This window comes from Phaseolus vulgaris, chromosome 10 (assembly GCF_051622355.1).
Source record: "Phaseolus vulgaris cultivar YP4 chromosome 10, ASM5162235v1, whole genome shotgun sequence".
NCBI classification, from domain to species: Eukaryota; Viridiplantae; Streptophyta; class Magnoliopsida; order Fabales; family Fabaceae; genus Phaseolus; species Phaseolus vulgaris.
In genome coordinates, this window is record NC_143507.1 from 36,929,517 (window position 1) to 36,945,848 (window position 16,332).

Sequence of the window (16,332 nt, forward strand, 5' to 3'; positions counted from 1 at the left end):
GGATTATGTAATTTAGAAGTATTTTTTCAAATGAGTTTCCGAATTACATAATCTGGAAATTACTCTATGAGAGGTGACACAAAAAGGACAAAAATGTATTTTCATGTTGTGTACGGAGATGGCAGAAAAAAGATATGGAGGTGCAAGAAGAAACAGTCCATTTTTCCTTCTCAACCAATTTTTTTTTGGTCCACCAAATATCTTTTTCACTTCCATTTTCGACTCTTTCTTCCTACACCTCCATACCTTCTTGTGCCACCCCCATACTAAATATGAAAATACCATTTTATCCTTTTTTTTTCACCCCTTTGGATTCGAAATAATTAGCCTATGGATTATGTAATCCGGATAAATTCTGGATTACATGATTCGGAAGTCAATTTCATATTTAGAAAAGACTTCCGGATTATGTAATCTGGAAGCTAATAATATATCTGAAAAAAAGACTTCCAGATTACATAATCTGGAAGCTAATCTTATGTATAGAAAAGACTTCCGGATTATGTAATCCGGAAGCTAATCACAAAAGACTTCCGAATTACATAATTCGGAAGCTAATTTTGAATCTAAAAAAAGACTTCCGAATTATGTAATCCGAAATATTGAAAAGGGTATTTTTGGAATAAAAAAAATTTATGGGGGTGGCACAAGAAGGTATGGAGGTGCAGGAAGAAGGTATGGAGGTGCAGGAAGAAGCAGCCTCCACTTTCTCACCCTCATCTGCATACAATCTCATTTTATTCATACCCAATTATCGGTTCACATACCCTTCTAAGAAAGAAGACTCAAAAAACAAAGAAGAATACCTTCTTGTGGCACATCCTCGTGTAAATAAATTATTTGCCCTTAAGTAATAAATTCCATGTTCATTTTTTTTAATTTCAATGTATAACTTTCCTCTTATTTTTTTACAACCAAAATCATAAATTGTTTTTTCTACTATTCTACAAAATAATCAAACAAAAAACAAATATATAAATAATGCATACAACTAAACAATTTAATTTTCATCCTAAAGGTACGTTTATATCTATACATATTGCCAAATATTACCAAATTACCATATAATCTTCTAGAGATTTTAAAATGATACCGCTAACTAATTCTACAAAAACATTACCAAATACATATTCCTATAAGATACCAATTTTTTTTTCTATAATTATTATATATTTTTCTTTTTAAATGCAGAATTATAACTTACACACAAAAGTTTTAATTAAAAAAAATTCCTAATAGAAACAAAAATAAGCACGACTTCTGCTTTACCATTCCATACTGAAGTGATGCATAAGGTGCATGACTTAAGCTTAAATCTTGCTAAACTAAAGACAAGCCCCCCTCTCAAACTTTAGTAAAAAAACACCACAAAATCATATATATTAACCTTAATCAAAGTCATGTATATGCCACATAATGCATAACATATATGTAAAATCATGTTGATTAAATTCAACTTTTTTTTATAATAAAGTCGTATCATACAAATATTACTGGCCTATGTTGATAATATTTTCAAAAAACACCCATCGATAATATCCCAAAAAAATTACACAATATAATGTGGGATAGGATAATTGTGGACTACAAAATCATCTTAAAATTTAATACAATTTTACAATAATTACTGAAATTTCTTTATGGTACGCGTTAGATAATTAATTTATTTTTTCTATAATGATGTTAAAAAATAATTTAATATTGTTTTAGAATGAAAATGTATTTAATAAATTATTTATTTTACTCGGGTCATTTTTAAAATTAAAATATTACATAAAATAATCTAGTTTTTATGATTAAAATTTAATTGTAATTTTGTAAGAAAAGATATGCATATTTTTTTTTATACACACATTATTATAAAATCAATAATTAAATTTTATAACATCAGAAAAATGGTAGCTAGTACTAATAGATGATATAACAGATAAATTATATTTAATTGTTTTCATTATTTATACAAAAAATATTTCTATTGAAAAGTACATATTAATTTTTAAGTCATAATGTTTTAAATTTTAATATTATTCTTTATACAGATCATTTTAATAGAATATTATATCTTAAAATATTTTTATTATATTATCTACTCAAGTAATTTAAAGAATAAAATATTTTATTGAAAATATTAAGTGAAGAAGATATCTTATTAGATGTATTCAAATTTAAAAATATTATTGAAGAAGTAATTTTTTTTTTTATAAAACATATATTAAAAATTAATTTCAATGCATATAAACAACATTATTGAATAAATATTAACGAAAAAGTTATATGAAATTATTTAACAAAGTCAAAATATTATTATTTTTAAAATCTAATAACTAATTAGATTTAAAATTTAAAATATATGCAAGGAAGAACGAAATCTACTTTGATCCCATATTTTTCGTGAAGGGAATGCATGTGCTGATAAGTTGGCTAATTTAGGATTTATTCATAGAGTCGTTGGTATAATAGACTTTCATATAATATGTTCTTAGAATTATTTATGAATAGGTATAGTTTACTAACATATGGGTTTTGATCTAGTTCCTTCATATTTTTATATTTTTTTTTTCATGTGATAGCATATGATTGTTGTTACTTGAGATATCAACCTAACTGAGTCGTCAAGTTACATAGTGATGCTTACATGAAAAGATTTTTATAATAAAAATCTACTTTGATCCGGCGAGGGACATAGATCCCTGGCTTACTTCAAATTTCAAAAATATATAATATAATACTTTAGTTTGAGGATAATTAATTTTATTTGGGTGTTTAGTGTGAATATAATGACATACAAGATTTTTATTTATTTCTTTTATACATATTTTTGAAATATAATTTTATAGTTTTCATATTCTTCTTTGTGAAGATAATTTTGGTCTTCTATTTGTAAATAAATCATCTGAGAATTACTTTTTTTTTTAATTCTAATAATATTTTTTATAATTAGCATGTGTTTATCTTATTTTGATTATAATTCATTTAAAATTGTAGACTATTTATTAACTCTTACCAAGTGAACATATTTAGGAATGTTATAGAAGAAATTAACAACTTGAACTATGAATTATGATACATTCTCTCAAGACCATGATACTTTTTTTTTCTCTACTTTTCAACCATTTAAAAGCAAATTATTCTCAAATAGCAGTTGGTTATCAATGAATGTCATAACAAATAATACTACTTTTCTTGGGTTTAAACTGAATCCAAATTATTCATAAACTGGAAAGTGGCATGTTATAGAAGGTAACACGAGCACTATAGGCCATATTCCCAGATTTCTTCAATTTAAACTCAACTGCCACTGCAGTCAAATTTCTGCCAGACTTCACTGCAGAGGCATTGGCTAACACTTCTTCCTGCATAAGTGTAAAGTGAAAAATACATTTACCAAAGGATTTAAGCATGGAGATGGCACATTAGAATTAGATGACAAAGTTGGCAAGAGAGGCATCATTTAACATAAGTAGTAAAAGATATTGAAGGATTTGGATGTTAGTGCAAAGTGCACTAAAAAGTAAAGTGCAGGTGGTAATTACTATTGAAAACAACCAAGGCTTTATTATAAATTTAAATTTCAATCAAAATTTAAATTTGAGTTTTACACTTTATAGGATCTTCATCCAAAAATTATATCTCAAACTCAAGTGCAATTCAGGAAACCTCAATATGAAATCTAATAGTCATCCACCAAAAATGTCTATGCAACTCGCCAACATTAAACATCATTGAATGACTAGGAAACTATGTTCATTATGTGCCAGAAATCCTAGCCTTCAAAATGCCTTTTTGCTTCTTGTTGGGGAATGGGGATAATAATCTAAATTGTAGGAACAGTACTTTTAAGGTAGATTTTAGCAAGTTCTCAAGAGTTCAGAGAAAGTCAATAATAACAAGAAATTCCAGAATCTTCAATCAGACTTTGATGGCTGTAGTTGGTCTTATTAAAATTCTGTTATCCTATTGTAGGCATAGTTATCTTTGAAGTATAATCAATGAGGTATCCAAAGCAATCCCCTAAGCGAATGCTAAAAAACTGAGCAACTGAAGTTGAATGATGCTGAGTAACACTGTTTACAATTATGAGTCCAAATATCTCAAACTATTTACTTAAAGTTTTAAGTGGCTTGCTTTCTTTTCTAAGGTTCTCAAGCTTTGCTCAGCTGTTTCAAAATACAAGTCAATACCACTGCATTTCCTCATGCAGCACACCACAACAAACCACTCTACCATTTGTCAAGAAAAAACATTGTAAGAAATGCTGATCATGCTTAGACAACCATGAAAAACATCAACACTGTTTATATACTGACATTTGCTGGAGTGGCAGACATGTAAGAAATGCTAATTTCCCCGAGAAAAAGTTCCTTGTCCTCAGCAACTACCGTTCTAGCACAAGCAGTTGACAGAATGTGAGCCAAAGTCCCAACAGAACCTCCATGCAGAGTTCCATAGGCATTCTGCAATTCCAGTAAAGAAAATAAAAATGTTAACTTTGAATCTAGAAAAGTGAATCTATTTGCTATCATAGAAAATGAAACTATAACAAACCCAAATAACAGCCCTTTACTGTTAATTTGCAACGAACCAAAATACTTCATACAACCCAAACCATGCTTGATCAATATATATATATATATAAAAAAGGGGTTTTCTGTTTTTTTATATTTTGTTTTCACTTTTAATTATACAAATGTCACCTCATTTTAACTTTGTTTCTGATTTTCAAAAGTTTGTTCACGAAACCTTGTCAAACATATTTTTTTGTGCAAGCTTTTGGTAGTTCAAGAAACAAAGTAAAAAAACGTGGTGTTTTTGCAATTAAAAATGAAAACAGAAAACAATTCCTCAAATGAAAGAGACACTATAACTCCAGAGAAGTGCTAGTTAATAAACACTCATCCATTACTCTCTCTATATATGTATATACTGCTAATTAGAATTTATAGAAAACTATGGAATCATGAGTGTGAGACTCACAAAAAATTCTTATTTCCAATAAATTTTTATCAATAGTTGAGAATGTATCACTAACTCTTCCATACAAATAGTAAGGACCTCATCAACAAATTCGATCATCCAATCAACAAAACATTAAAAGCATATATAGATAGATAAATCTTCTCAAGGCTATAAAAAACAGAAGAACATCCAATGCAACAAAACCTCCTCCTTTTCAGAACCCAGAGAGCAAGAGAATCAAATAACGAGATTTTTACATGCAAAATCATCAGAAAGTTCGTTGCACCATATTGAATAAAGAAACAGTTAAAAAAATTTAAAAAAAAAACACAAGCCCCCTCCTCAAACCCCCACTTCCCAATTTTCTCATCTTCCCATCAGAATATTGGAAGTAGCAATAACTACCCAATCACAACACTCTGAGACAAAACATAGAAATATTTTTCAGTCATATTAATACAATCTTCTGTCACAAATTATGAAGCAAAACTCCAATTGGAAATTGTGATTGGAGAACAGAACTAACAAGATCGAATATTGAATCTAAATTGTGTGCTTACATAAGGGTTTACATACACAAATGGGAGGTTTGGCGAAAATGGAGACGGAAATTCGTCCAGGTTGGATGTGATTGACTTTGATGAAGTTCCGAAAGAAGGGGTCGTAGATGCCACGCGCGGACCACTTAGGCGGAAGGGCGGTGGCAGCCCCCATACGTTCAACGAAGCGCAAGGTCTCGGAAGCACTTGCGGGGTCCACCTCCTTCGAGATTTTCAGCCATGGCGACGCACACAAGCTTTCTCCTTTCTCACTCCCCATTTCTCAATTTTTTTTTCACACTTTTTTTGTATTCAACTCACTTTGTTTCTTTTAATAATAAAATGTTACATGTTTTACCATTTGACTTAGCTTATTTATTAATTTTATTCTTAATTTTTTAACACATTGTATCATGAAAATGTAAAAATTAAATAAATTTTATAAAGAAGATTTGATTAAAACTACAAAATTGATTACTTGATATATTATTGTAATATGTTTTCCTTTTAAATAATTCTTTGTAGTGAAGCCACTTGTCCATAAAAATTCCAAGACATGTTGGTACTCTTAAGTACAAAGGGTATGGTGAAATTGACCATAACCTCAAGACTTGCAAAATAAACAAATACAAATAAGAAAATATCCAATGTGCATTGTTGTCATGTTAAACATCTCTATACATGGACAATAAAATTTTTGTTTGGATAGTTTTTGTTTGGTTGTAATTAATTTATAGGATATTTTAGGATCCATTGCCTTTAAGTGCTTTTTAAGTGTGTAATAAAAAATAAAGTCGAAGTGAATGTTAATGTCAAGTGTCATATTTATATTTGAATGAATGAATCAATGGTTTATATCTATATTAATTAGTGTCTTATTTCCAACTTGTTATATGCCTAAGTGATATGAATCAAAATTTTAGTGTTGGCATGACTATCATCTAGATTGAAATAAAAATGTCCAGTTGAATGAGACACTTAAGGGGAGGAGTATAGCTAGAGATATTATTTAACATATTTTTTATTAATTAAAAAGTACTAAAAATCATAATACAATCAGGAAAGTCAATATTCACAAATTATACAATAATCATTGATTAGAATTATTTATATAAATAATTATTCCAATGAAATAATCAATATTAATTAAAGTCCACTATATTCAAGAAGTCAACCTGGGTTCAAGGTTCTCTCATTTTCTTTAAATTTAAAACTTTTTAAAAATATATTTGTTATTATTAATTATTTATAAACTAGATATTATTAATATTGACAGAAAATTTATATCCAAATTAAATTTAAGTAAAGTTATTAATGTATTTTTAAAAATTTAATTATTTTGTCAATTTAAATTAGTTGTATGGAATAAGAAAATTGAACTTTAAAATTAATTATTTCTTTATAAACAACTACTTCTAGCCACCATTAATTAGTAGTTAGCCAAATTTGATCCCTTTTTATGTGTTGGTGGTAGGTTATACCAAAATTAGTATTTTCATATTCATTACTATTTTTGAAGGTGCCAAGCTAAATATACAGGTTCTCTAACCCTAATTTTGCCATGAGTAAAAACATCTTGCTGAGAGATGAGATGAATCAATCAGAGATTACTTCAGCATCATTGTGGGTGGAATGATGCAATTATTGATTGATACCTTCAATTTCTAGGGTTAAACAGCTACATAATAAAAAAAGTATCTAATTTTCTTCTAGTAAATTTTGCCAAAAATAGAGTTTCCCTTAACAAAACAATTAGATGAGAAATTTAAAACCATTAAATTGTATAATTTTTTTTAATAAACATAGATTTATTGATTGAAAGATGAAAATAAAATTACTGGTTTTCAATACAACATTAGATGTGATGAATGAGGTCAGTATATATTATTCATAAAAATTAAACTATGATTAAAATTACTATAAATAAAGTTTTATATAAAACACTGATTATTATCAATTTTGATTTTAAAAATATGAAATTCTTTTTTAAAAATATCAAAAATAAGGAAAGATGGATTAGTGGCTAGTTCGCCCTATTGGCCCGTCAGGTTGACGGGTTAGGAGGTCAGACCAATACGGTTTTGTAGGTTTAAAAGGTTAATCTGACACACCTAAATGAGATGGATTGGTGGACTAGTCTACCAGATTCGTCTCACTTTATCATCCCTATTACCAATTAGTATTTTCATATTCATTACTATTTTTGAAGGTGCCAAGCTAAATATACAGGTTCTCTAACCCTAATTTTGCCATGAGTAAAAACATCTTGCTGAGAGATGAGATGAATCAATCAGAGATTACTTCAGCATCATTGTGGGTGGAATGATGCAATTATTGATTGATACCTTCAATTTCTAGGGTTAAACAGCTACATAATAAAAAAAGTATCTAATTTTCTTCTAGTAAATTTTGCCAAAAATAGAGTTTCCCTTAACAAAACAATTAGATGAGAAATTTAAAACCATTAAATTGTATAATTTTTTTTAATAAACATAGATTTATTGATTGAAAGATGAAAATAAAATTACTGGTTTTCAATACAACATTAGATGTGATGAATGAGGTCAGTATATATTATTCATAAAAATTAAACTATGATTAAAATTACTATAAATAAAGTTTTATATAAAACACTGATTATTATCAATTTTGATTTTAAAAATATGAAATTCTTTTTTAAAAATATCAAAAATAAGGAAAGATGGATTAGTGGCTAGTTCGCCCTATTGGCCCGTCAGGTTGACGGGTTAGGAGGTCAGACCAATACGATTTTGTAGGTTTAAAAGGTTAATCTGACACACCTAAATGAGATGGATTGGTGGACTAGTCTACCAGATTCGTCTCACTTTATCATCCCTGGATAAAGGTCAATGTCTTTAATTTAATAATTTAAGATTTTCAACATATTATATAATGACATAAAGATGACAATGAGATTAGTGGTAGATACAATTTAAAAAAAATGGTTGTTGAGGATTAAAGACCAAAATATATTTATTTGTGAAGATGGAAAAGCCTTTTAATTAAATGATAAATATTTTTTGGATCTTTAACATTTATTGTAACATTTATCATGGAAGGAAACTAGTTAGATTATCTAATTGAAATAATTCTTTGAAATTTGTAATGGTTGGATGTGTTCGAGGTTCGACCCGAGCACTTAAGTGCACCATCCTGCTCCACGTACTTTATAAAAGTTGAATGCTTAGCTCGACCCAAAATGGTGATGGACTCAGTGACGCGTTAAGTGGTCGACCTAAACAACTAGCAAGGTATTTTAATAAGATAGCTAAAATAAAAACAGTTAACTCTTAGATTAGCTAAATAGCTGTTTTTATTTTGAGATAAACAGTTAACTGAATTAGCTAAGACACGTATATTTACTCTGAGATTCAATGAAATAAACAATTAGAGATAATGTTCTACCTACACCCCTAAAATAAAGGGGATATATTAACAAAATATCTTTATGTTTATTAACTCCCAAAGGGAGATCACGAATTCTATAAAAGGGTTTCAAGACCTTTAACAGAGGTCAGTTTCAATTTGGTGATACTACACCCATACATATACTGTATATTCAGATACTCATCATAGTTATATGTTCTCTTTGACTTGATCGTCATAGTCTTGTTAATAGGTGGAACTCCCCTTAGTGTCAATTATTAACATCCCAAATCAGCAACAACAAAAAACAAAAATCAGTCCAAAGTCCACCGCCAAAGTCCGATCTAAGTCAACCGACAAGAACAATATTATATGTCAATTTTTGGTATCAATATATTTTAATTAAATATGTTGATTTTTTTTGAATTTCTTTAAACCACAAACTTTATCTTCTAGATATATTTTTTTAAAAATATAGAAAACTTATATACAGTATCCTAATGTTGTTTAAAATAATATTTAAATTTTCATTTTAAATAAAATGCATATTATCAAATTTATTTGGAAAATAAGTATCCATATGTTTGCAAATTTTATCATTTCAAATTACCTTTTAAGAAAACTTTATCCTCAAATTTCTGATACAAGATGTGTTGGATAACAGCTTGGTTTGCGAGTAGCTTTTTTTCTTGTTTCTAAAAGTTAGTCCACCTTAAGTCACCTTTTTAACTTTTTTTGAATACGAAGTTTAAAGATAGAAAAGAAGGAGAAATTCTCCCTCCACTGCAATATTAATTATAAAAAATCAATTTTAACATTTTTAAATTTTTTAAATAATATTAAATGAAACATAATTTCACATTTTTAAATAATTTCAGTTACACCTGCATTTCTATACTTCCATTTTAGTCACAACACTTCCATTCTTGTCTATCTACAATGTTGGACAGAGGAGTTCCATCATTTGAACATGTGTGAAAGGATTGACGAAAAATTTCGTTGTATTCTACATTTCTCAGTGCAAAGTTTTTTAGTTTTGTACTCAATTTTTGCATATATTTTTTTTTTTTCACTACAAAATTTACTTCAACCACTAAGATTCATCACCAGCCACAACAAACAACAACTACCACCACCATTTAAAAATAAAGAAAACACCACATGTTCTACTGTACTCATAAGAATATTGATAAAATTAAAAAAATCATAAAATTTTTGTTGAAATTAAAAAAAAAATATGAAAGTGGAAGAAGAATTTGTCATAAAGTTGGTTTAGTTTAGAAGTTATAGGTTATATATTTACTCGTGATAGATGAATTCCATTCCTCCCATAACATTATTAATAGTTACATTAACAACTAATAAAAAATGATTATAATAAAAAAAACTTATTGGAGCAAATTGAATATCTTTTATTATTTTGTTAGTTTCTAAGAAAAAAAATAATGACATTTATATTAAGATTAATGGGGAGAGTTTATTCCAAATCATGTAATAATTTGTTGGGTAACCGTTTGTTTAACGTCAACCTTTTGAAATGAAAGAAAGTCGTTAAAGGAGAGAAACGTGTTGAGGAAAAAGTTGGATCCACCCAAAATCCATCTCCAATTGGCAATATACTGGTTCAGGCATCTTCTGGTACACTCATTTGCACCATTTTTTCACCTTTATTAAGACTTCAAAGGAGAAGCATCTTGAGTCATATAGAATTTGTGAAGTGTTGTGTGTGTCCAAACTTCACTTTCAAAGATGCCTCGTGGAACGCTTGAAGTTATTTTGATCAGCGCCAAAGGCATCGATGACAATGATTTTCTCTGTAAGCAAACACTCTGAGCTCTATGCTCAGCTGCTCATAACAAAAATCACACACTGTTTGTGGCAATGATTTCCTCTTCATAGATTTCATGAATTATGAAACTGGGGATCAGAAAGTTTGGTTTTTGACTTTTAGTTGCATCAAAATTCTCTGATTTTATGATGGTTTGGTTTAGATCTTTGTTGTTTTGAATCTCTGTTATTTGGAGATTAAACTACAAAAAGGGTTTGATCTTGATATGTTCTGTTTGGATCCGGCTTCTCTAAAGTCAACAAATCACTTTAGAGGGTAAAGTAAGTAACTTTAGCTGTTGATGAGAAAATCAATGTTCAGTGTTACTTCTATATGCATAATTAGGTATGAATGTGTTTGAATGTCAACAATTGACTTTCTCATCAACTTTTGTGATTTCTTTATTTTCATTCACTTTAGAAGAAACAAACTTGTTTGGTTCATATAGCTGTGTTAATTGAGTCTATCTTATATTCAAATCAAAGATGGGAATCATATCACTTGACCTTTTTCTTTGATCTGGTTTTTGGGTATTAACAATTTATATTGGTCAAAAGATAGAACGTTCTCTAACTGCTTGATTCTGTTCTCAATGAGCAGCCAGCATAGATCCTTATGTGATTCTCACATACAGGACACAGGAGCACAAGAGCACTGTGCAAAAAGGTGCATCTCTGGCCAACTTAACTCAACATTTGCTAATTTATGTACCCTTTTATGTCTGGTGGCTTGAATTGATTAGTGTGCTATGAATACCAGATTCTGGATCCAAACCTCAATGGAATGAGAACTTTCTTTTCACTGTCTCTGACAGTACTTCTGAACTTAATCTAAAGATCATGGATAAAGACAACTTTACTCAAGATGATTTTCTTGGCGAGGCAACGTGAGTTAAATTCTCCTTTAACTTCTACATTTTTCTTACCTTACCAGTGAAACTTCACTGGAGATAGGACTGGATTCAATGGAGACTCTAGTATTAGACTAAACATATTGTATCTTTGACTAAACATATTAATAGAACAAAACTTTGACTAAACATATTGTATCTTTCACCATCAAGTAAATGTTCTTTCTAGTATTAGATAAGCTCTATCTATCATCACTTTTCCATAGAATTTAAGAAAAGATTCACATAACACCATTTGATAGAAGAAGAACCAGAAGGTAAAGATATTAGAAACTTGATCATAGTTGTATGTAATGTAATATGGCGTAAAGGGAAATGTCAGGTAGCACTTTTATCAATTGAAATTTATTACAGATCACAAAACTTAGTGGATATGTTACTCATGATTTTGTAATTTTTAATAAACTTTAACCAACAAAGTTTTGCTACATATCTTTGGCCTAAATTCTGCATTTCTGGTGGACTAACAAATGTTAAAAAATTTCTTCCTAATTGTCTCTGATGAAAAAGGGTAGGAGCATTTTCACTTTTTTCATACTGATATATGCATTCATTTTCTATCTGCATTCTGCAGCATTGATTTAGGTCCACTGTTTGAAGCTGGTAGCCTTCCAGAAACTGTTCACAAGGTTGTGAAGGACGAAGAATATTGTGGAGAGATTAAGGTGGCTCTCACTTTCACTGCTGAGGTAGTGCTGGAATCTTTTTTCCTATTATTTTTCTTCATGCTTTGATGCCTCACTTTCTTTCTATTCAGATAATACATACCATTATAAATAACAGTTTAACAATCATGACAATATAAAACATTACAAATGACTCCAAAGATATTTATTATGTACTGTAAAAGTCATGAGACTTATATATACATGGTGATTTTTTAGTTGATGAGATTGTTGTAACATAATATTTTGTCTTCATGACTAAGTAAATAATGTAGCATTGACTTCTGGTTGCAGAGAAACGAGGAATATAGTGTAGAGGATGACAACTATGGTGGATGGAAAGAATCAAATGAGGAATTCTAGAGTGAAAAAAGTGTTTACATACATTTTGGAAATTTCAGTTATTGTGTTTTCTGGTGTGAAGATCCAATAGTGCTCTGCTATTTGCTTAGTTTCCTCCCTTTGGATACAAAAATACATTTTGGTTGACATTTTCTTTTATGCAGATAACATTTGAACAGCAGTGTTATTATTATTATTGTTATTATTATTTATTAAGGGGTTCGTTTACTAAATCTGAATTTTTTATGAAATCTATTTTTTGAACTGATATCTGACTCCATTAAAACTCAGAAAAATGAGACAGGACAAGATCAACTTGATTTATTGACATATTATATTAATTTTAATATAATATATAATTAATTATAGAAAAAAAAACATCAAAACGAATATTTTATACTATATTTTAACGTCAATAATATTAATATAAATATAATATTATGTTAAACAAAACATAAATTGTATTATTAATACATAATTATTTAAAAAGCTGCTACACTTCTAATAAGAACAGGACATTGAACCAGATTTGGAAGAAGCCAGTGAGTGCATAATCTGAATTCATCCTAGAATTTGTCCAAAGTATGGTAAGTCCTGCCACTACCCGAAAGAAATAAAATAATCCACCCAGTTAATTATAATTACCTTGAAATTTGCTTTGAGAATTTCATAATTTTTAATATATTTAAATATATAAAATTTGAATCAATTTAATTTTAAATTGTTTCTTTTCTAAGAGATTTGAATAAAATATTTTAATTACTACAAAACAAAAAAAATAAAAATCAAATAATTATTAATAATTCAAAATTATTAAAATTAATGATTTTTTTGTCAATTGATTTATTTTATTTTTCATTAAAATTTGTCAAGATTTTTTTAATTGATACTTAGAAAATTTTCTCTCAATCTTTTAATTGAGATCTTTGTCAATTATGTTTTGTAATTATTTAGCTAATATGTTACTTTTATAATATTGTTATTTTTTTCAACTTTTTAATTAAATTTGATAGAAAAAAAAGTTGTCACTTATACATTAATAAACAAATTCTAGTTAAAAATTTGAAAAAATTATTAACAAATAATAATTTGGTGCCAATAATAAAAAAGTTACGATAAAAAAATGACCATTGAAAAATGTAATTTAAATCTAGAAAAATAGTACATTGACGGAGAAAAGTGTGACTAACATTAAACAACATATTACAAAATAAATATTTCTGACAATTTAAATAAAAACAACTCATCAAAATACAATATTTTTTTTTTATAAAAACTTTCATGTTAGACATCAATACAATATTTTTTTTATAAAAACTTTCATGTTAGGCATCATTATGCAACTTGACATCTTAATTAGGCTGACATATCAAGTAACAACAATCATCTCCCAATCACATGAAAAAAATATTATTAACAAAAAAAAAATACAAAAAAAATATAGATTAGACTAAAACTCATATGTTAACAAAAAACGATATGTAGGTAGACTATACCTAATCATAAAGAATTCTAAGAACAAACTAGATGAAAACCAACTTATTATACCAATGAAATAATTCTCTATGAATAAATTTTAAATTAACTAACTTATCAACACACACATTCTCTTCATGAAGAATATGAGTAATCCTAAATCTTAGTTTCTCACAATAATTAAGACAAATATTTCATCGATTACGAATCATCCACGAAACATTAGTCCTAACAGTAAATGTAGCACAATCCAATGCAGAATCTACATTTAAGCCATACATTAATATGCCTCATCTTTTGAGCTTCCTCCATAACATGTATAACTCTATAAAACTCAACAACCATAGCAGTCTAAACTTCAAGAAACGCAGATAAAACACCAATAAACTCTCTCATACTCCCACAAAAAATACCTCCACAATTAGTAAAACTACGATATTCCCTAACAGCCTCATCAGTGTTAATTTTAACTCAGCCTGGTGAATGGAACTCCCATCTAACCGGAAGATGACGAAGAACTTTACCCGGACGAGTATCAATACCAAAAAACTTAATCACGTTCAAATCCAAGATATCATTCTTCATTGAAGCTTTAGACGAATTTTCCACTAGACAAGTTAAATCTTTATTTACCAAAATAGCCCTAGAAACATCAATCTTATCCTGAAGTCTAGCATAATTTCTCATACGCCATATTATCTAAATAGAAAAAGTTATCACAACAAGATTGATCAATTTAACCAAAGGACTACCATCACTCTTAATAAAAGAAAGAAGATCATCCTTATTAGAGAAATGAGAAGTAAGAAAAATATGTCGAACCTAACTCCAAATATGCAAAACATTAGAACATTCAAAAAAAAAATGTTGAATAGATTCCTCATGCTTTTCACAAAGCGTATACATAGAACATATATGCAAACCTTTATTTTGAATATGCTGATATGTAGGAAGTTGTTCATGAAATTTTTTTCAGAGTACTAAAGTTTTGGAAGGCGAAATATATGAAGACCAAATGAATTTACCCCAACCATAGGGAACTCCGGGTTCTAAGAAAAAAGTCCTAGTTGATTTAAGAGTGAAACGATCAAACTCATCTAAAATCCAATTAGAAATATCTTGTTCCTCCCTAACCATCATATGATTAAAAAAATGAGACATCTACTATAAAGACAAGGAAATATTCCAATCACAACCAGTCCAAAATTGAGAAACTGTATCCGGAATGTTAGCACCATTAGATAACCTTGCAATATATGCTAAAGAAGTAGTAGAACATCATTTATCATTCCAGAAATTAATAAAGGTGCATGTACCAATAGTTCAAGAAGTATGGTCAAGAATAGTGTCATAAAACTGCTTAATTTCAAGTCAAATAAATGAGGATCTATAAATCATTCCAAGCTTATATTTTGATTTAAGAACTTTAGCTTTCAGGAGAAAAGACCAAGGTTTGTTGCTATAAGCAAAGTTCCAAGCAAGTTTAAGAAGATATGCGTTATTTTCATGATGAAGGTTAATAATCTTCAAACCTTCATTCTCAAGAGGAAAACAAATCTTAGCCCAATTAACTGTAACTATACCTTTTTTCAGAATATAACTCGTCCAAATAAAATTTCTATATCACTGCTCAACTTGCTTAAGGGAAACAGACCATTTATACATATTAAAGCTATAAGATAGAAATCTAGTAATTACCGTATTAACCAACTAAATCCGATCCATCATGCTAAGAGATTTTCTTTTTCAAGATGCTAGCTTCAATTTGATTTTATCAGTCAAAGGTTGAAGAAATCGACACTTTGAAACACCAACAAAAATAGACACTCCTAAATAAATTAAAAGGTAAATAACCATAATTACAATATCAAAATACAATATTTTGATTTTAGTGAAACTTACTATAATCAAAATTTAAAATTATATTAAATTTCTTATAAAAATAATTATTTTCATAAAATTTTATATCCAAATACATTATTAATCTCTAAATAATAGAAGCATGCGATTATGAAAATTTCATGTTCATCATGTGAAAGACTCTTCAAATAAATTAAGCCAGATGCAAAAGATAGACTTGATCAAAGTTGTCTGTTGTTCATGGTTATAAAAAATTGGTATTAGTATCATATTTCACATGATAGATAATAGCATATTGAATCCTTTGGAAAGTTACAAGATTTTAAATAATTCACAATACCTAAAATAGATTCATAATGACTTTTATTT

The 16,332-nt window shown here is 28.3% G+C and overlaps 2 protein-coding genes across 3 annotated transcripts; one reads left to right on the plus strand and one right to left on the minus strand.

Moving 5' to 3' along the window:
• Positions 1-2,968: 2,968 nt before the first annotated feature.
• Positions 2,969-6,037, minus strand: LOC137818946 (uncharacterized). The gene is made up of 3 exons (XM_068622611.1): positions 5,533-6,037; positions 4,308-4,454; positions 2,969-3,353 (listed from the first exon to the last, which is right to left on the minus strand). The coding sequence occupies exons 1-3, from the start codon at positions 5,773-5,775 to the stop codon at positions 3,210-3,212; spliced, it is 534 nt and encodes a 177-aa protein (XP_068478712.1). The 5' UTR covers positions 5,776-6,037; the 3' UTR covers positions 2,969-3,209.
• Positions 6,038-10,366: 4,329 nt separating this feature from the next.
• Positions 10,367-12,808, plus strand: LOC137818151 (16 kDa phloem protein 2). 2 transcript variants are annotated; one of them, XM_068621403.2, is made up of 5 exons: positions 10,367-10,698; positions 11,311-11,376; positions 11,470-11,596; positions 12,195-12,309; positions 12,580-12,808. In XM_068621403.2, the coding sequence occupies exons 1-5, from the start codon at positions 10,632-10,634 to the stop codon at positions 12,646-12,648; spliced, it is 444 nt and encodes a 147-aa protein (XP_068477504.1). In that variant the 5' UTR covers positions 10,367-10,631; the 3' UTR covers positions 12,649-12,808. The 2 variants fall into 2 exon arrangements, with proteins under 2 accessions (XP_068477504.1, XP_090152398.1); XM_090296272.1 differs by having other exon boundaries at positions 10,392-10,520.
• The last annotated feature ends 3,524 nt before the right edge of the window (positions 12,809-16,332 follow it).

Excerpts from the sequence above, each read along its gene's own strand:
- LOC137818946 (XM_068622611.1), bottom strand. The coding sequence starts at position 5,775 with ATGGGGAGTGAGAAAGGAGAAAGCTTGTGTGCGTCGCCATGGCTGAAA. Across the intron at positions 4,455-5,532 it reads TCGCCAAACCTCCCATTTGT|AATGCCTATGGAACTCTGCA; the intron begins GTATGTAAACCC and ends CTGGAATTGCAG. Across the intron at positions 3,354-4,307 it reads TGTCTGCCACTCCAGCAAAT|GAAGAAGTGTTAGCCAATGC; the intron begins GTCAGTATATAA and ends ACACTTATGCAG.
- LOC137818151 (XM_068621403.2), top strand. The coding sequence starts at position 10,632 with ATGCCTCGTGGAACGCTTGAAGTTATTTTGATCAGCGCCAAAGGCATC. Across the intron at positions 10,699-11,310 it reads CGATGACAATGATTTTCTCT|CCAGCATAGATCCTTATGTG; the intron begins GTAAGCAAACAC and ends CTCAATGAGCAG. Across the intron at positions 11,377-11,469 it reads CAAGAGCACTGTGCAAAAAG|ATTCTGGATCCAAACCTCAA; the intron begins GTGCATCTCTGG and ends TATGAATACCAG.